General features: G+C 34.7%; 3 protein-coding genes across 11 annotated transcripts; all 3 read right to left on the reverse strand.

The window, feature by feature from the left end:
• Positions 1-471: 471 nt before the first annotated feature.
• On the reverse strand, positions 472-6,785 carry LOC105952897 (two-component response regulator-like APRR7). 9 transcript variants are annotated; one of them, XM_088824296.1, is made up of 12 exons: positions 6,542-6,785; positions 6,157-6,215; positions 5,800-5,888; positions 5,249-5,581; positions 4,255-4,416; positions 4,038-4,171; positions 3,340-3,498; positions 2,860-3,040; positions 2,492-2,777; positions 1,688-2,396; positions 1,367-1,465; positions 472-828 (listed from the first exon to the last, which is right to left on the reverse strand). In XM_088824296.1, exons 4-11 carry the CDS (start codon positions 5,568-5,570, stop codon positions 1,394-1,396), a joined length of 2,025 nt encoding a protein of 674 aa, XP_088680422.1. In that variant the 5' UTR covers positions 5,571-5,581; positions 5,800-5,888; positions 6,157-6,215; positions 6,542-6,785; the 3' UTR covers positions 472-828; positions 1,367-1,393. The 9 variants fall into 9 exon arrangements, with proteins under 9 accessions (XP_088680422.1, XP_088680415.1, XP_088680417.1 ...); XM_088824289.1 differs by lacking the exon at positions 1,367-1,465 and having other exon boundaries at positions 6,542-6,760; XM_088824291.1 differs by lacking the exon at positions 1,367-1,465 and having other exon boundaries at positions 5,806-5,888; positions 6,542-6,758.
• A 6,893-nt stretch (positions 6,786-13,678) lies between these two features.
• LOC105952896 (Ribosomal protein S12/S23 family protein) lies at positions 13,679-15,157 on the reverse strand. The gene is made up of 4 exons (XM_012976484.2): positions 15,014-15,157; positions 14,305-14,460; positions 14,096-14,222; positions 13,679-13,998 (listed from the first exon to the last, which is right to left on the reverse strand). Exons 1-4 carry the CDS (start codon positions 15,016-15,018, stop codon positions 13,858-13,860), a joined length of 429 nt encoding a protein of 142 aa, XP_012831938.1. The 5' UTR covers positions 15,019-15,157; the 3' UTR covers positions 13,679-13,857.
• A 454-nt stretch (positions 15,158-15,611) lies between these two features.
• On the reverse strand, positions 15,612-21,080 carry LOC105952895 (Tetratricopeptide repeat (TPR)-like superfamily protein). The gene is made up of 12 exons (XM_012976483.2): positions 20,384-21,080; positions 19,975-20,062; positions 19,652-19,856; positions 18,973-19,080; positions 18,592-18,756; positions 17,880-18,443; positions 17,256-17,321; positions 17,080-17,160; positions 16,884-16,981; positions 16,528-16,732; positions 16,281-16,341; positions 15,612-16,154 (listed from the first exon to the last, which is right to left on the reverse strand). Exons 1-12 carry the CDS (start codon positions 20,928-20,930, stop codon positions 15,799-15,801), a joined length of 2,544 nt encoding a protein of 847 aa, XP_012831937.2. The 5' UTR covers positions 20,931-21,080; the 3' UTR covers positions 15,612-15,798.
• Positions 21,081-21,416: the final 336 nt, after the last annotated feature.

Below are 21,416 nucleotides of genomic sequence, written 5' to 3' on the forward strand. Positions count from 1 at the left end.
CTAAAAGTTGGGGAGTTTTTGCAAATATTTCAGAAAAGAACTTAAATAGAAAAAGCAGGAATATGTGCGCTTTTAAAAAATAGCTTGAAACAGATTATTTTAAGAGAAGCAAAAGCAAAAGTTGATTTTGCAAACACCTGAAAACAAATTATAAGCAAAAAAAAAGCTCATAATCACGTTTAAAAACCTTTTGCAAACACCACCTAAATAGATGCGGCTCAATCATATAAAAAAAGACTAAAATAACATTTATTATTTAATGATTTTTAAGAGAGTTAATACTTAGAGCTGAATTAATAAGGTTAAAACACGAAAAAAAATGCATTGAATGCAGTATTGAAAATGAAAAGCGACAACTAATTGGAAAATATTTTTGAAAACCGACAGTTATTGTGAAACCGAGAGAGTATATAGAACAAACCACCGGTTGGATTTCTACTACTTTTCATACCCAATCAAGATCAAGCCAGATAGGAAAACACATTTATCATACATCACAACATGATCAGTATAGTTACATTAATTTCAGACGCAAACTTTTCGAAACTAAGACTATTATGTTTCGTGTTATGAACGTTCGTTGTACGCTATAACACCGGCGAAAAAATTTAACAATTACCATAATATAAACCACGAGAACATTCGGACCTTACTCCGTCTGCATTACCAGTTGTCTAATTCAATAGAGAAAAGATGAGGGCTATTAGTAGAAGAGTCGGATTACTCGTCTCCAGTTTTGCCTGAACTTTCAGTACCTGTTTGCTTTACGAATTGTCCTCGAACACGGGGCCTCTGTTCTGCTAATTTCTTTCTGTTCTGATATCGTACCTAAGCCAATTAACACTGTAAGAATGCATCCATAGAAACTAGAAACACAAAGCAAGAAAATAATATTGCTTCTATTGTCTAATAACCAGGTAATAACCGAAACCGTAAGACTCTTAAGAGATTGATTACCAAATTAATCGATCAAACAAAGTAATTTATCCGTTAGAGATAGATGATTATAGATGAAAAAAAATGACAGTTTAGAATCTAATGGCATGCCCGGGCCGGAATAAATCTTGGAGGATAAGAAATTCATCACAAATCCTTTGTTTTGGATCCATATAATATAAGTGGAGTCTTGAAGTCGTCGAATTAAAAGCAAGCAAGTGCTATTATAGAGTAAACAGTGACCACGACCATGCAACACCCTCATAATAATTATATTTATACTAAAACTGCAAAAAAAAAAAAAACATGTTACTTGTGTTAATCGGCTGTAGAAAAACATACTTGCACATCAGAACAATAAGCTAAGAAACGAACAGAATCGACTAGAAGAAAGCTATCTGAATCCGGAAAAAAACAAAACAGAAGTTACCTGACATTATACTTGAAATAGCAAAGCTTATTTATTGTGCAACTGCGGAATATTCCACAGTCCCGGGATGAAGGGAAACAATACAATAGAGATGTTCAACTGAAATATGGGAAAGCATTAGTCTCTCTTAACTGGACATAAACGAGAGACCGAGATAGCCATTTTTTTATACTTTATCTGTTTATCTTATCATGAGGAAATATTCTGATTTTCATTTAATTTCTCATCAACTTACTCCAGCTGTCCAGCATGAAATGAAAATCACATCAAATCACGGAATTGAAGCAGCAATAACGATGTATAAAAATTCATTTTTTCTACCTTTTTCTTAAAGCATCTTTCCTTCCTCTTCAGGCGAAACTTGATCAAAGCAGCTGCTCGCTGTGCGAATTTGTCTCCATTACCACTACCACTACCGCTAGCATCTGCTTTATTTCCACTACCACTGCCGCTAGCATCTCCGCTTCCACTTTTTCCAGCTTGACCAACACCGCTTTCTGCATTGTTCCCTACATTAATGACGGTGCTGCTTCCGTTCTGTCCGTTACTTCCATGATTACTCCCTGAGGCACTTCCACCAAAAACATTTGTTGATCCACAATGTGGAGCATCCACAGCTAATTTCCTTAAGGACGATTCATCATAGTTGGACGAAGGTTGATTTTCAATGTGGAAATTGTGGTGGTGGTGGTGATAATTTTGGTTAATTTGACTTAATTCTGTAGATTGGATTCCACTAGGCAGAGGAATGTCCTGATTTTTACTGTATCTAAAGTCCTTTTTTATAGATCTAAAAGCAGAAGGGTGGACATCGTTAGTTGTCGATGTAGCTTCAGATTTATCTTTAGGAAGCTTATTAGCGGTGGAGCCCATATCTACATTAGAACTTTGGTGTACAATATGGTCAGTTGAATACACCTGCATGTCGCCAACTGACTCCCTTTTCGGCACGTCCATGCTATTGTCAAGTACAGAATTGCTGATGTTGACTCCATTAGGAGCTCTCGAAATATTTATGGAGGTGTTGTACCTGGAATTTGAATATCAAACAAATAAAATTGTAGATTTCATGACCAAGAAAAATGAGGAAATTACTGAATCGTCTGATATCCGTTTCTTTCAAACCTTGAGAAAGCCGACTGTTCAGAACGGCGCAAGACATAACTATCGTCTAGAACAGATCTCCCTGTGTCCTGAACTCCTCTGATTCTCTTTAAACTAAGCTCAAGGTTTGGCTCGTTACAATCATCACTAGCATTATTGTTGAGGTCCAACTTGTATGCCACCACTTCTCTAGTACACTCGGATTCTCTACCAGAGGGATTGGCTTGTCCCTCCACATGATCTTCCGATTTAAGTTCAACACCTCTATTCACAATTGTGTCCAAGTAATTGCCCTCTTCAACAGTGTCTAAAGAATAAATTTGCACTTTAAGATCAGGAAAAGAAGAAAAAAAGAATAAAGCCAAAGAATAAGATTGTTCAGTAAATACCAGGATGTTTCTGTCCATGGCCTTCCCCTACTACACTAACTTGCACCTTTCTGTAGTCAGATTGCTCGGCATTTGATCGAATAAATTGGGCACATGTGCTGTCTGCGCGCTCAGCTACTTGATCCACTGGAGATAGAGCTTGAGAGCTGTCAACTTCTACAGCTTGCTTTGTCCAAGAGCTCTGTAAAATAGTAGTGTTATACTTGTGTGTGTCGAAAAGAAAACATAATTTCCACATTGTGTAAATGTTTCCAAAAATGAATAAGATAGAAAGTTGAATACTAAACCAGTTTCGAGAAACTAACAAAACAATTTAAGCGGAAAAAGAAAAACGGGTGAACTCTATATAAACTCAACACACTTAAGCTAGAACTCCCACGAAAATGCTGGTTAACCGAAGAAAAACAAATTACCAATCAGGTAGAGGCGAACAAAATTTTGTAGTTTGTCTAGGTGAAACAAAAAGGAGAACTGTACTACCTGTGCTCCACTCCCATCATCACTTCCATCTCCAACATTTAAGCCATTGCTTGCATCATTTTCTCCACCATCGCTTGCATTGTTACCTGATCCCTCGCTACATTTGGATTTCACAGACTTTTGAGGATGTGTCCCGCTTACGCTCCCGCTTCCACTAGACTGAAAAGCATATGAAATCACGAGGAGAAATGAGTGAAATATAAAAGCTAAGAAACTTTAAACAGAGAAACTACAAAATGATCAGGACAAGAAAAAAAATTCAACCAACAGAACCCAGAAATTTTATTATTTGAAAAATGGAAAATAACACAACATAAAACAACCCACATTTTTTGTTTATTTTTCAGTCTAGATGAAATGATTTTTTGTTTTTTTTGATATCTTCACACGCTTCTCTTATATTTTCTCCTTATTGTGGCCATGATCACAAACTAATAAAGAAACCAATAGATCAAGACTGCCTGGTTTTCCAGGCTAGATGTTTTCATTGCTACCAGAAATATCAAAGAAGATAATCCAAAATATTACGCATCATACTCTAGTCAGTGAATACCAATTAAAATGACAAATTGTGCGAGTTCAACTTTGAGGTGGATCCTGAATGTAATTCAAATATAGCATGGTCTACACATGTTATGGCTATTACCAAGTGCAATTACAAGTTTAATAATAATGCAGAGAAAGATGCAATGACTCACGCTGTGGCATCTCCTCCATACATGCTGCCAAAGGTTCTTAAGCTCGTTCTTCCTTATAGGTTTAACCAAGAAGTCAACTGCACCTTTGGAGAGACACTTGAAGACTAAACCCATTGAATCATGAGATGACATCACTGCACATAAAACTCAAACAGTGTCAGGGCTAATAGAACCTATAATATGACAACCAAATTGTTAAAAGGGGATAATTACTCACTAATCACCGGAATGTTATTGCGTGCTGTGTGGCTCGTTATCTTGGATAGAAGACCTATTCCAGATAGAGAAGGCATTACCACCTCCGTTAAAACAATGTCGATGTGGTTGGTTAGATCTTCTAAAATCTTCCATGCTTGCAGTCCATTAGCTGCGTCTAGTACTGCATTGACCAGTAGAGTAGACTTAGGTACATCAAGATGAACATGATCAACAGAAATAATTGAAAAACGGAGATCCTAACCCACATTAACACTGTCATCATAACTTCATAAGAACAAATACATCAGCTTCATTTTGCAGAATAGATGGGACAAGAAACTGGAACAGGTATGACAACAAAACCAACAAAATTAAGGTTAGAACCTTAAAATATTGCCTACTAGCTGCAACATAGAACATGGGGAGCTCTTTCATCCTTCATCGAGTTAATACTGGATTTCTCAAAGGTCTAGTTGCCAACATTATGAATCAATTTCTGGAAATAATAAAAACTATCTATTTGCTTTACCTAACACGAGCAAGCATTTGATGCTGGAATCTAACATGTTTTTTCCCTAGTTCATTAAAGCAGTTGAAATTCTAGGTTTGCATGAGCAATGGAGTGGTCTACCTTATTTTAGCATCAGGACAAACTCTTATTAATCACTGACAGGAAAAATGAGAACTTCAAATGTGTACTGAGGTGATTCAGAAACGTACTTCACAGATGTAGACAACCTCCTGATACATAGCGTAAGATACACAACCAAAGGAATACTGATATTGTAAATAGTTGAACCTGGACTTAGATCCTGAGACGAGTAAGAAACTCCAACACATTTTACCTATTATCAGTCTTATTCTTTACATGTAATTTTGAAACAAGCTTACTCTAGCGAATTTGCAAGCATGCTTAAATGTTTATCCTAGCTCAAAATCCATTTATAATCTCACATTGGAAACCCTTAAAACCAAATCTCATTTGACAATTGACATTGCTCAAAGTAACCTACCTTCATAGTTGCAGTTTCTGAGCAGAGCAGTGAGTACATGGCGCGTCGAATCATCGTCCTCCACCAGAAGGACCCGGATGGTTCTCACATGAAGAAACCTCTCCCAGCAAAATAAAGTCCTCTGATTCTGTTGTTGCTTCTGCACTTGCAGAATACTCGGAGCTTGCAATCCACTAGTTGATCCATGCTTCTCAGCTTGGTTGACTGAGTCAACCTTCAACTCATTAACCTGAATGAAACTACGTCTCTCACTCACAATTTTATCTTCAATCCCATTCTCCTCATTCAGTGAGTTCTTTTCCACGTTAGCATCAATATTCATCGAATTACTCCCTGAAAATCAGATCCAAAACAATATTGATGAGGCGTAGAAAAAATCTGATAAGTCCGTCATTAAAAAAACAAATAGTGAATAGCTAATAGTAGCATGTTCTTTCTTCAGAAACCAAAACATGCATTATTAACCATCCTAATCCACAACGAGAATTGTCAAACAATGAACAGAGCAACAAAAATAATATGTAAGCAGAATTAGATTAAAAAATCTTTACTTCCACCGCAAAAAAATATCGGATGAAAATCGAAGGTAAGCCTGCTCAGTAAAGATGCTTCAACTCCCTATCGCTGCTCATTTCATAGCCTGTACATAAACATATCAGAGCATCCATCAGCCACCAAACTATTAATACTCCAAACCCTAAATCTTCAACACCCCAATATAATTTTAATTTAACCAATTATAAAAACCCAATCAATAACCCCCAACATATTAACTATAAATCATGCCGTGCGTCATCTACAAAAAAAAAAAAAAAAAAAAGCAGAAAATCTCATACAATAAATATTCAGAAAACTACTCCACCATAAAAGGATACTCACAACTAAAATTGAGGATAAAAAATCGTTACCTGAATTCAGAGTTCATCAGTTTTGGCTGAATCGACGGTCAAAAGTTTTCAAATTCCGTCTACAAAAATGGACAAAAATAAAACAGAGAAAAACAGAGCAATCCCCAATCAAAGGACTCCCGCACAAAATCATGCAGACAAATTTCAGATGAAGTTAGAGCTTCGATCGAGATTTAGATAAGCCTTATCGAGTATGCTTTTTCCTTCTATGTTTTTTGCCTTTTTGAGAAAAAATACAGTGATTTTTCTTTTTTCTTTTTTCTTTTTTCTTTTTAGGTAGGAAGAAGTATTTTTCTTTTTATTTTATTTTTATAAATACCACGTAGGACAATGACGTGTAGAATTTGAGGGCTGTAAATATGACACGTATGAATGGATCGATGACCTGTAAGAATGACGTGGATCAAATCTAAAGGCGAGAGCTCTAGGGGTCTGAGCTAAATCAAAACTTGATTTCCCCGAAAATATCTCGATTGTGGGCGGGAAACGCCGTTATAACGGGCGTTGATGGCTTCGGGTGGGAGTCGTAAACGGCGTTAAGTTGTTTTTGCTATTTGACGAAATTAGCCTCGGCAGTCGGATCAGATGCGTCCCTTTTTTATACTGACACTTGTAGTTTTAAATTATATATTGCAGGAAATCATTAGCCTAACTAGGGGCCATTTTTTTTTCTACAACATATGGGCCATTTTTTTTTGAAAACTAGGACACATTTTCAAGATTTTTTATTTTTACTATAATACGTCATTCAAATGACGCTTTTTAAGAAGCTGCCACGTGTCAGGTAATTGTGGGCCATTTTGTATTTCTTTCAAGTAAAATATTGATGGAAAAAAAAAACGTGGGCCCCACTTGGTAAAAGAGGAGTTGGGTGGGGTGGAAGGGTTTGGGGGGTGAAGGGCCGAGGGGGGTGTATGCTTTTTTTTTTTTATAAATAAATTGGGGGTAGGTATGCTAATGTAATCGTTATTAAGAAAAGAAAATATTTATACTCTTGTATTTTTTATTTTGTATTCTATTTTGAATAAGAAACTAAAATTCTGAAATTACTATAATTTTAATTTTGAAATTATTTTGAAATATCAACATTTTTTTATTTTAAAAACTTGATATATTTTAAATTTCCGAATAAATTTGGGAAACATAACTTTAGAATATCTATAAAATTTTGAAAACTTCTACAATTTTGAAATAAAAACAGATATAATATACTTTTTCTAATATTTTTTAATTATTTTATAATTTCAGAATTATGGGTTTAAAGTTTAAAGAATATATTATTATTAATTATTATTATTATTATTATTATTATTATTATTATTATTATTATTATTATTATTATTATTATTATTATTATTATTATTATTATTATTATTATTATTATTATTATTATTATTATTATTATTATTATTATTATTATTATTTTCAAAATTATAAAAGTTTTCACAATATTTTGAAATTTTAGAATAATGGTGAAATTATGGAATTCTGAATTAGGGTCTAAAATAAAAAAAACAATGTTTTGTAATTACTTATTACAAAATTATTAAGTAAAAAAATACAAAAATGAATATATGTTTTACTTAATTATTTTTTTATTAGTTATTCAAAACAAATTAATTAAATAAACCAATTAAAAATGCTACAAAAAGGGTCCCACATATCACCTTACCCCCAAACCCCCTATTCGGTCTCTTAAGAGCATGTACATTGGGCTAGCTAAAAACCCCTCTCCAAACAGTGGGGTCCACATGCCACATACCCATTTTCATTCACTTTATTACCTCTCTAAAAATGGGTCCCACATTTATCACTCTCCAAATTAAAATTGCTCCAATGGGTATATTTTGTTGCTCTCCAAAATACTCTCTAAATATTAAACTACAATAAAATATTCACTATTAATATGAAAAAATACATATTAAATTTTCAAGATTTTATATTTAATTAATAAAATTGATAATTAACTTGACTTTGAAATTAGGCTAATTTACGTAAAAACAAAATTATCATTTAATCATGTTGTGATTTATGTTAGTTTATTTTATTTTTATTTTTTATTTTCTATAATGTATAAAAACTAATTAATAATATGAAAAGTTAACAACTAACATAAAATTGACATAAATATTAATAACACAAAGGATTACAGAAGAGTTGAATAACATTGTTGGAACATCTTTCCAACTAATAGAAGACATCAATAAAAATTACGAGAAATATAATATAGTAAACTAATTATTAGGTCCCGTAAACGCTGATTTATTTTTTCGTGCACGACTTATAATCTCTCTTTGTTGTTCCATGATCCAAGCTTGTTGTTCAATAATCCATATTTTACCTTCTTCTGTAGGAGCAGAATTGGGATCCATCATCATTATATCTTTCTCAAACCGTTTTTGTTCTTGTTCTTTCATTGCTGCAATTCTCATTTGTTCGGTTTCCTTTTGAGCTTGTAGCTGTAAATTTCTTGCTTCCATTTTCGCTTGTAACTTTTGTTGTTCTATTGCATGTTTTCTATTCCCTTCCTCTTGAAACCGACTTGATGCTTCTTTTCTCATATTAGAAAACTCTTCTGCAAATAAGTCCATGGAATTAAAATTTTTCTTTTTTTTAGCACTTTTTGCACATTTATTACCAGGTGGACGTGGTAGACCAGTTGAAGCATTATTAGATACTCCATCTTCATCGTCAAGACTAATTGAGGTTGGAGTTCCGCTAGGTGTGGATTGCTCACTTGACGGAGTCTCGGCATTGGAGGAATCTCCAATATCATCTTCATCCAAATTAATTTCCGCCCTCTTTTTTTGAGACATCCTTTTCTTCTTTTCTTGTACATCATTGATATGATTGTACCATTTCGGTGTGTCTTTGAGAATAAGCCAACAAGTCTCCCACTTAAAAACATGGTTTTCTTTCTTGTAATATAATTGTTTTGTTGTTAACATCTGTAAATAAAGATTCAAATACTTTATTTAAATAACATGTACATTTTATATATAAATATATATATATATATATATATATATATATATATATATATATATATTTATAAAGCTATTGTAACATAATTTTATATTTACTTACATTATCTTCGGCACTTTGTCCACTTATTGGAGCCCGTTCAATCATATTAACATATCCAGAAAATTTAGTGACGCTTAATTGAATGGTTGACCACCGATTCATTAGCCCACCTGAGGGTCTACCAGGATCTTCTTTTAGAATTTTTACAAATTCCGCGCCAATTCGGTCCCACAACTTGCCTCTTCGTTGATTCGTACCAACTGTTGGATCTTCTGAAATATGTAACCATGCTTTGCATAAAGCTTCATCTTCTTTCACACTCCAGTTTGGTTGTCTATCTCTTTGGGTGCGTCCTCCAGAACTCTTTTTACCTGATGTATTTGGAGTATGCATTTGCTGTTGCATTGGAATCTGAGATGAACCTGCAAAAACGAAAGGATTGTATGCAAACTGAGAAAATGGTTGAAATTGCGAATTCATGGACTGATGAGTAAATGTTTGAGAATCATTTTGTAGTGGTGGCTGAGAATTATATTGTGGATTAATATTAGGATTGAAATTATTATTGTACGGATCCATAATATCACTGTAAAATGAAGGTGAATTGGTGAGTTATAACATCAATATATGACTACTATTTATAGTGGAGCAAAACTATATTTGCACTTCCCCAAAACAATATCATAATATATTAATTGCTTCTTGGCATGTCTTTTCATCCGATAGATTTTTCATGGCACACTTCCCGAAATAAAGTATTATAATAGCTTCTTAACATTTTGCTAAAAAAATATATTATTTTTTGATGACACATCTTGTCATCTGAAGATATTAGTCATGCACTTTTCTCAAAAAATAATATCATAACATTTTTTTTTCAAATCTTGTCAGCCGATTAGATGATCCATGGCACGTTTCACCAAAAACAATATCATAACATTTTTATAAAAGAAAAGAAAATTAATTATTTGATGGCATATCTTGTCATCTGAAGAGACTATTCATGGACCTTATCTCAATAAATCAATATTATAATTATTTAGCTAAAATAAAAAGGATATATACGAATAGATTATTCATGGCACTTTTTCCTAAAATGCAGCAGCTTAACATTTTGCTAAAAGAAAAAGAAATGATTGATTGATGATATATCTTATCTTCTGAAAAAACTATTCATGACATTTTCTTATCCTCTGTAAATACTATCACCCATAACCTACACTTTTTCCAAGAAATAATTCACCCGTGATCTTATCACCCCACAAATATTTTGAATTACATATTTGTGTATAAATAGTTTATTCATTTGACACAAATATACCAACTCACAAAATATACAAATAATATTTTTCATACCACAAATTATGGATTCATCATCTGGATGGTTTCCACAAGATGAGCTAACATATTTTCAATCATCAAGTTCTTCATCCACATCTTCAGAGAATGAAGAGCTTGTTTCCATTCGTATCGAGAAAGAGACTCAAGAGATGCTTAATTTTATTCCTCGAATATATCAAGCACACACAGAACAATCATCGCAACGACGATATATTAATCGTGATCGTGAAAGAAGTCACCAACAATTGTGGGATGATTATTTTTCTGATAATTGTACATATCCTGATGATTATTTTCGCAGACGTTTTAGGATGCGCAAAGAGTTATTTTTTCGTATTTTGAATGATGTTCAAAATCATAACTCATACTTCATCCAAAAAAAAGATGCTCGTGGCCGCCTTGGCCTATCATCTATTCAAAAAATAACTGCTGCACTTCGTATACTTGCTTATGGTTTGTCTGCAGATAATTGTGATGAATATCTAAAGATTGGAGTGACAACTGCAATAATGAGCTTAAAGAGTTTTTGTTCATCGATAATTGAATTGTACGAGGAACAATACATGCGCTCGCCAAATGAACACGATATTGCACGTTTACTTCAAGAAGGTGAATCACGAGGATTTCCAGGTATGCTTGGTTCTTTAGATTGTATGCATTGGGAGTGGAAAAATTGTCCAACTGGTTGGCACGGCACACACAGAGGTCACCATCACAAACCAACTCTAATTTTAGAAGCAGTTGCATCCCATGACCTTTGGATTTGGCATTCATTTTTTGGCATGGCGGGTGCAAATAATGATATTAATGTCTTAGATCATTCGCCATTATTCGACAAATTCATATATGGCAGAATGCCTCCAATCAATTATACAGTGAATGGGCATTCTTATACAATGGGATATTACTTAACCGATGGTATTTACCCAAAATATGCAACTCTCATTCAAACCATTCCTTATCCGACCACTGCAAAAGAAAAATTATTTGCTACAAAACAAGAGGCTGTCCGAAAAGATGTAGAACGTGCATTTGGTGTTTTACAAATCAGGTGGGGCATAACACAAGGACCTGTACGATATTGGTCAAAAGAAGATCTCTGTAAGATAATGAAAACTTGCATTATCCTTCATAATATGATTATAGAAGATGAACGGGAAACTGAATACGACTTATGGGAACCTTTACCTGAAGAAAATATTTTTCCTCCCGAATATGGTCGAGATCCATCAATTCTTGCGTCTTACATCTCAGCACGTCTTGGTCGAATTCGCAATCGGGGAACTAATGAAGTCTTGCGATCCGATCTTACGAATCATTTGTGGAGTATCTTTGGAGATGAGGAGGGTTAAATAAAATTATTTTTTTTATGTTGTCTTATTTTCATATTTGAGTTGTAATGTCTTTATTTTTATAATTTTATATCGTAGTTTATATTGTAATAGGTTTTATTAATGTTTCAATTTAAAGTTACTTTCATTTTATTATTATTGATTACAATTTGTTGAAATATTTAATTATTATAAAAAATAATTAAGAATATGAAATTAACAACTAACATAAAATTGAATTTTATTTATTAAATAAATTGCTTTTCGTTTGTTTGCTTCGATAAGCAAAAAAAAAAATTTAATGTAATTAGTATTTAAAATTTATAATATTTATGTTATCATTTAAATATATAAATAAATTAAAGTTAAAAAAATAAAGAAATAAAAGATGTGGTAAATAATATAAAAAAATATTGCAAAAAAGGGACCAAATGAAACAGGGCTGCATACTTTTTTACGGAATAAAAAATATATTGGTCCCACCTTTTATTGGTAGAGAGCTCAATAACTGTGGCTAGCCATTTAAAGGCCGGCCAAATGTAGCTAGGCCTATAGAGGACTATTGAGTGCCACTGCATCATTATTACTCTCCAAAATTTGGAGAGTCTAACATATCTGACACTAATGTGCTTTTTAAAGAGGCCAATGTACATGCTCTTACCCCCAAGGCCCAAACCCACCAACACCATCTCCTCTTTTACCGTGCGGACCCCACACATTTTTTATTTTTCCATTAATATTTTAGTTGATAAAATTACAAAATGGCCCACAATAACCTTGACACGTGGCAGCGTTTTAAAAGGCGTCACTTTGAATGACGCATTATTGTAGAAATAAAAAAGGTTTAAAATATGTCCTAGTTTTCAAAAAAGTTGGCCCACCTGTTGTAAAAAAATAAATGGCCCGCCTAACTAGATGAAAAGACATAAAAACCCCTATGAATTTGGTTAATTTCCTATCACACTTTTTTTCTGGCAAGTGATTTCCATGTGGTTGGGCGAGAAAAAATCTGGAAAAATATTATCTAGAAACAAAAAAGAATTGCTACACTGTGGTAGGGAACACAGATATTTGTGTGTTCCCCTGTCGAAAAGTCTATAAATATTTTTACACAATAATTCTATAAAAAAAAAATAGCTGACGTGTTATTACTTATTATAACTGGGAAAAATAAATAAAAAAATGATTTGGTAAAGTGGGAAAAATGGCTTGTCTTTTTTTAATTAGGCAGACTAAATAAAATACTAATGATGGGTCGTTTTCTTCTTTTAGTTTTGGTTCAAGTGAATGTTTTTAGTTTTGGCCATGTTTATTGCTTGGCTAATAATCACAAATATTAGGTCAAGTCATTAAATAAAATAGTATGTAATATGTTTCAAGTGAAACTTTTTTGTTTTAAGCAAAACCAAACAGAAGTCATATGAATAAATCATTAATTGTATCCAAACATAGAATTAACTATATATATATATATATATATATGTGCCAAATTCATTACTTCAGATTAGCTAATTTGATGGATGTGTATACCTAACTCCTGCCTTTATGCCTTTCTAAAAACAAAGAAATTACGGAAAAATACAAGTCATTATCGAGCTCGAGTTTATTTGCAATGAAAAATAACATGGAATACGAGCAAATAGAAAACAAGCCAACTTGTAAACTAATGATCCGAAAGAAAGACCAAACCATTCGAGCTAGAACTCCAAGACTCGGAAATAGTAATACTACGCTGCACAGCATGACAACATAACAATGATGCAACACGAAACAGTAACAAAACATATGTCCACTAAGTCGTGTGTTTTATGCATGAGACTGGATTAAAAATGGCAAATTTTGAATAGCAAATAACAGCAGAGTGAATCCACTGAAGTAAAACTCTATTACAGTAAGCTAATGAAGGACAGTGTATTTTCCACAAACATAACCAAAATTAATCAAATGTCTGATCGAAAACTAAACGAACAGCCACATGCAGGATAAAAGAAAAATAAAAGAACTAAGATCTCGGTTTTTCCTTCTTCTCCTTGAAAAGGGCAAGGAGTGAAACACCAGATACCTTCACCACCTTAAATCGAACCCCGGGAATATCTCCCACAGCGTGTCCCTTCCTTCCAAATCCAGCAATCAACACTTCATCCTGTTTAACAATAAAGTTTCCAAGTTTATCCATTAATAACAATAATATTATAATAAATAAATAAGTGGGATAAATAAATGATTAAAGGGGGTCTCACATTTTCCTCAATGTAGTTCAAACAACCATCATTGGGAACAAAAGCAGCAATCTTCTTGCCGTTCTTGATGAGTTGAACCCTAGCACATTTACGAATGGCAGAATTCGGCTGCTTAGCTTCAATACCTCTGCAATGGGGGCAACAAGTTAGTTGTGTAAAACTTTTCATTCATTTCAAATATATAACGGAAAAGGCGTGAATCATCTCACATTTTCTCAAGCACGATGCCTTTGGCGTGAGAAGAGCCAGCAAACGGCTTCTTCCATTCGTTTCCAAGGTGCGATTTCTTGTATGACTTGTCAGCCCATCTTTGCCTCCTACGGTGTGACTTGAGCTTGCGCCCAGCTCCCATACCACGTGTCTTACTGCGATATAGTCAATCAAGCCATCGAACAAATTAACAGCACTGATATAAACTTACAGATTAAGGATAGAATAGCCACATTGGAAATATTTTCTCACTCACTTAAAACTACCATTGTGCATTGATATTCAAAACCAGTCAAAAAAAAAATTCACGGTAGAATCGATTAATTTGAAATAGTTTAAAGAGATGTTTATAGGAATAAATCATGATTTTTCAGAGGCACAAAATGCTCACTCAGTTGCAGTAACTCATGTCACTAGAATCCAATCAACATAATTTCAAACAATGACAGTAGTCTTCAAAATATGTAAATTCAAATTCAAATTCAATAAGTGGAGATACATTTTCATTCAACTTCTCACGATCTACAAAACAGCAAATTATTCGAATCGACATGAATTAATTCCAGTCAATCAGATACACATTACACAGTCAACTAAAACCAAAAAAAAAAAAAAGTAAAATTAAACACGCGAGAAACAACACAAAACACAGAATTCACGAAGACGAACAAAAATACGAATTAAAAAAAAAAGGTAAGCTCGTCGTACCCCATGATTGCAGACTAGAAAGAACGGCGAGGCTAGGATTGAGATGTTGCAGCGAGGAGGAGGAGCAGCCGCGCGTACACTGAGCTTAAAACCCTAATCCGAAAATGTATCGGTGGCGATATGCGCTGTTATTTATACTTAAAGCTCTAAATTTGGGCTCCTTTTAAACGGTCTCAAGCCCTTCGGCCCATTTGTGTTTGTGTAGAAGCCCATCCTACATAGTTAAGCCCAGATGCATTAAGTATATTAAATTTATTTTAAATTTGAGTATATTAATAGATTGGAGAATGAGAAACTACTTGAAATTCTACATATAGTCAACACATAAATACTTACCAATGTTATACGTCAACTCTGCAGGGGTAGAATTGACATTTTTCAAGAAATAATTTTTGGAGTAAAAAAGATTCCGTAACAAATAACACCGTTAGGAGTCAGTGTAAGGCATAAACAAACGTCAGTGGAATATTTTGGTAATTACGGATAAGTAGGAATTTTTGTAATTTAGCCTAAGTTCAGGGAGGGTTTCATAATTTACTCTTATTTCATTTCGGCTAGTGAAATTAAAAACTAGAGAAATGAAGTACACGGCCAAGAGTAGAAACTGAACTATTACATATAATAATCATTCCATTCACATTACACACACAGCACATAATGGAGTCATAAAATAAATAAATAAAATTCATGACCCTGTTGTGCGATCTTAATCTATGATGCACTTATTTTAGTGAAAAAAAGAATTAAAAGAATTGAATATTTAAAAAAATATTCGAGAAAATTTGTTACTGTGTTGTTACTGTTATTGATAATGGTGATGATTCCATCTTTTTTTGCAGCCAATGATGCAAAGATTCCCTAGTAACCTTCAGTCTCTGAAGAACCATAGGTCTCCTAGTCGGAGATTCCGATGCTTGTTTTGATTCACTCCTTTCAATCGTTTCTCCGATCGAACTAGAATACATACGGCTCCCTTTACCTCTCCCACTTCTAGATCCTGCTGCAAAAACCTGAAGCCCCAAATCGTGCTCCAGCAGTCGAATCACAGCTTCCTTAACTCCGTCGCTCTCGCCTTTGATGACGTCACTACCTAGCTCTTGTAGCCCCAGTATTATCGACACATCGTCTTCCATCGAATTCCCTGCCCACAAAAAAAAAAATTGAAACAAGGGCCGAGATTAAATAATCCTGTGATGTAATAACTATACGTGGCAGATTCTCGTTTTCTTTTTAACTCGATGAATAAGATGTTGACATGTTGTGTCACCTGCAATATACTTTTCTTTGATCTTCCGTAAAACTGCAAGAACAATAATCCGTGCTTCTACCTGCCGATTTGATCGAAAATGCGGAATTATAGCAATGGCAATTAAAATATCTTTGTGCAATTACCGCTGTGTTATATCGAATTGTTAAGAAACTACCTGATGTTATTTTATTAGAAAACGTAGTTTTTTAGCAATTCGATATAACACAGGGGTACTAATTGCAATAAACCCGATACTATAATGTACCTTGGTGAGACCTTGGAGGTCAATAGAGAGGCTTTCAGCATTACTATCTTGCAGGTGTTCTGCAACTTTATCGAGCAGCATGCTTTGAGGCCCAAAATCTGTTATACGAGAAGCGAATTGCCCTTCATTATGGTGTTCGTTTTGTAGCACACCTTCACACCATTCCTCGATTAGTTGCTTCAGATAGTAATCGTTGGGCTTGTACCTTAAGAAGGGTGGTTCGTACAGTGGAGATTAGGATTTATGTAACAAATTTTTTATCGCATACTGTAACCTAATCCAGAGAAATTAAAATCATCCAAACGGCATTATCAAAATGCATATGGCCACTACGAAAGAAATCTCAGGTGGTATACCCTGCTTTTCTCATTTGCTGATACACAGCAAGGGATTGTTGTACTTCCTGCAGTGAACCATATCTACTACGGGCGGTAAGAATAGTCTTGTAAGTTACCTGCAATTAAAATTTTAGGATTTACACAAATGTAGTAATTTGTAACCGAGACACTGAAAATAAAATAAAGGAAAAATAAGTCCTACTGAAAAACTTACCAAATTCGGTTTTATTTGATATTTCTCCATTTCTGCAAATAACATGAATGCAAGCTTTGGTTTCTTATGTTTTACACAGATCTGTAGTTGAAAGGAAAGAACCCCGAGCAAATATGTCAGGTACTTTGAAGCAGTAACAAGCTGGAAGAGTTACCGAAAGATAAAAAGTATTGCACCTTAATAGCTGTGGTATAGGCAATGACATCAGGTTGAATACCAGTTTCATGCAAGGATCTCAAGATCTGCAGCGGAAGAAAAGACGTCAATTATCTTTACATTGCTTCTAATGTTTAGCATTGAAAATCTAGTAAAACATATATTACAACCAAATTTCCCGAAAAGCACCCTATTGCAACTCTAAAGTCTACTCTTGTGAGCACAAGACCACTGACATCCTTTTCGAAATTGGACTTACTTTTTCACAAAACCTATGATGCAACCTTTTTTGCCTGCTTGCAGGATTAAGGTTCAAAAGGCAGCAAAATGTAAGAATAATGTATGGCACAATTTTAGTTGCTCGGGTGTGTTAAACTCTAAAATTCAAATTCCAGACCTTCCAAATCCAACTGAAATTATGTTTGATTAAATGCTTTAAGCAGTAATTGATCTTTTCAACATTATTGTCGGGAGCACATTGACTCAAGAACAGAGACCTTTGTGTTTCTGATGCTTCCAGTTATACTACACATACTCTATTACGATTTACGTCACTAACAAGTCACAGATATGGCATGATTTATTCATCATAAAAGCAGAAAGACAGTGTGATCTTAACTTGACAAATGAAGTAAAATGATTACCTGTATAGCACCCGCTACATTCCCTGAGCCACCACAAACATCAATCAATGTTGACCAGCTTATTTGATTAGGAGAAAGGCCCAAGGTCTTCATTTCATCCATCAAAGCTTTGGCGCGGTAATAATCAGCACCACAGGCTTTCATCAGAATATTGTAGGTCGAAGTAGTGGGTCTAAATGGAACCCCCATGGTTAAGTGTGAGTATGGTCTTGATGTAACTCTCGTATGGTGTACTGCCAAAGAGTCGTCTGAACTGTTCAAGTTATTGTCACTGGTAGTTTGTTCAGAACCTCTTTCTTTCCAGGACTTAAATAGCCGAAAGGCCCGATCGTATTGGCAAGCCTCGACACAGGCATGAAGAAGGATGTTGAAACACCGGGAATTGGGTTGACCACCAGCTTCGAGCATTTCGTCAAATAATTTAATTGCTTGTTCTACAAGACCTGCATTTGCACATGCACTGATCAATGATGACCATGTAACTGTATCGGGAATGACGCCAGATGTCACCATATCCTCCTTGACTTCGAGTGCATTTTTCCACATTTTGGCATCTGCAAAAACCTGAATGTTGGTGGGAAGTGTGGATGTCTTTAACATTCTAACTCGTAAATCTTTGGACCGAGAACAAAAAGTGGAGTTTAAAACAGTACACGCAACATATATTACCTACTGCTAGTTAAGTAGTTAAAAGTATGAATAGAGATTATACCTTAATCATTGTGCTGTACGTGAAGACATCTAATTTTAATGCTCCTTTTGACTCCAACTCCCGTATCTCCTTATAAATATCTTGTGCGAGTTCAACTTTTGCAGCAACACAGCACGATTTCAAAAGTATGTTGTGAGTTGTAATTTCAGCTGTCACGCCCAGTTTCTGGAAATAATCTTAACTCAAGTGAATACGCTTATATAATATTGCATCTATCAAGCTGAAAGAGAAGATAGACAAATAAGTAGAGGGAGAAAGATGGTTGAAACCCTGCATCTCATGCATGTGTGGGACTAGAAAAGAGACTCACAATTGTATGCTTACACGCATGCGTGCACATTAAATATCGTGGGAAGAAGAGAGAGACATAGAGAAACTTACTTTCATCTTCTTGTAGATACCCAGTGCGTAGTTCAGATCATGGGAATTTACATTCATAAGACTGTTGAATACATATACGTTTGGGGTGATATTTCCGGCAAGCAACCCCTGTAATAATATAAAAAAAATGTTATGCCAGTAGTTATTCATGTAAATGGCAGATAAAAAAACAGTCTAGGAATAATTTTGAATTATTTTCAACCCAGAAGATGTCATCCAATGAACAGGTAGAGTTATAGATGTTGCCAGTGAAAAAGAATATATACTTCTTATGGAGTTTTTGCTTTTGATAAAATGAAAACCAGTCAGGACAATTTAAACGGCTTGGTTTTCGCAAAACAAGATGCAATATGTTTTTCTTTCTCGCACAGAAGGACTAAAACCACAACTTCATGCATGAAAGTGAGAATCAGAAGGGCATAATAATAAAAGAAAATAAATAGAAAATGTGCAGCCAATCTGGACAGAGTTGAGAGTTTTTTCTTCATATCTAGCACCGTTCCAAAATTAGGTACACAAACAACTACTACTTGTGTGTTTTTCAGCTCCTCCTCATTTTCAGAAAATGATAATACAGCCCAATATTAGATAAATTGCATATAATAGCAAAAATACACACACAGGGGTCAAATATATACCATAAAAAGATATAGGTTCAGATAAAACCTAGCAAAAATACCTCATAAATGGTCCTCGACTTCAAGTAGTCACCACAAAGACCACAGACATCTATGATTGTGCGGTAGGCATGCATATTAGGAGTACTCGTATTTTGCTTGGCTGCTTCAAAAGCTGTCAAAGCGGAGGCCAGGTCCCTTTTTTTCCCAAATTCAAGAATTATTGAACAGAACATAATTTCCATATGAGGAAAATTTTGTGCATATCTGCAGAAGCAACATTAAAACTTAATCCGGTCTTCACATGAACAGTATGTTATTCAAATAACACTTTCCCCACGCTTAAGAAAATAAAATTATATCGAAGAAAAACGAGAAAAGAAACCTTATAGCTGCTGTGGGATCTCTCTGGCTGATGCAAAGGCTTATGACATCAGATGGCTCGAGCAATTCTCTGATCTGAAATTTAAACCCTGAACCAGCGAAACAAGCATTTCTTAAATGTGAAAATTGCTCTCCTATCTAATAAAGTTAACCGACTCTTAACTCATATTACTTCATAAGCTATACCTATAGAATTCTTTTTTACTTGCAATTTGATAAGTTCTTTACCGTTATCAAATTGCTCCCTACTGCAAAGCACTAAACATTGTTAAAAAGACTAAAACTGCATATACTGAGTCAATCGTGTGGACATATTATCGTAGTAATACAGTAGTAAATTCCAAAAAAAAATCGATAAGCACGAATCAGATTTTTTCGAGCAAAATAGGTCTAGTGCTAAGAGATTTTACCAGCAAGTGTTTCCATCAAGCTCACAAGTTGCTCGACTTCGCCGCGTTTCAATAACCTACGACATTCTCTCCTCAACGACTCCATCGAAACTGCATCAAACATCTGCACCGGATCAATCCCGATCTTCTCTAGACCATTGAACAGCATCTTAACAACACTATAGAGATTTCCTTCATCAAGCACTCTCGCAACCCCAATTGCGACGCATTTGGCATTCAGCAACGCTAAAAACTCCGACGGCTTCACACCGGAAGCGACCACGCTCTCCGAGATCATCAGGAAATCCTCGAACATGCCGTCCTCCGCGAGCTTCGAGGCCAGCTCGGTGTTGTACGTCAGGCTTTGGCGGTTGTCCCGCCGATAAGATGACAGGAGTGGAGAATAAGTGGGGAATTGGGGTTTATTATGCTTTGGATTGGGATGTGGGTGGGGTTTGGCGGTGGTGGAGGTGGTCGATTGACGGTGAGGGTGGCGGTAGTGGCCGGGAGGTGGGGCGGAGGAAGGGGGGACGGTGGCGGAGGCGAGGATCGACAGTGCGTCCCTCATTTCGTGGCCAACCGTTTCTCTTCTGGTGTCGGTAAATTTGGGGGAATGAGTTCAATTTGATCTTCCATTGTCGTTTTTCAGGATTGAATTCGAATGGCGGGGATTTACGGCTACGCCACAACGATCAAGATAAATATCCAGCAATTAAATTAGCTATTAAATAATCTCGATTTTAATCCATTATTTGAGAAAATATTCTTTTTAATAGGGTAAATTACGCCACCCCTAAGTTATGATTAAATTACAAAAATTCCCCTCTTGTTTGGGTAATTACAGTTATCTCCGTAATTATGTATTATCTTACTAAAATACCCCTTCAATAGTAAATTTAGGGATGTTAAATCGGTAAAATATAACCGAAATTTCATACCGTTTACCGAACTGAATACGATTTGGTTCAATAAATAACCAAATTGGGCCAAATACGATTTGAAAGACAAAACAAATTTGTGCAATAATTTATATTTATTTAATATAATACAAAAA

The sequence above is a fragment of the Erythranthe guttata genome, chromosome 10 (assembly GCF_056151865.1).
Source record: "Erythranthe guttata isolate IM_541 chromosome 10, IM_541, whole genome shotgun sequence".
Taxonomy (NCBI): Eukaryota; Viridiplantae; Streptophyta; class Magnoliopsida; order Lamiales; family Phrymaceae; genus Erythranthe; species Erythranthe guttata.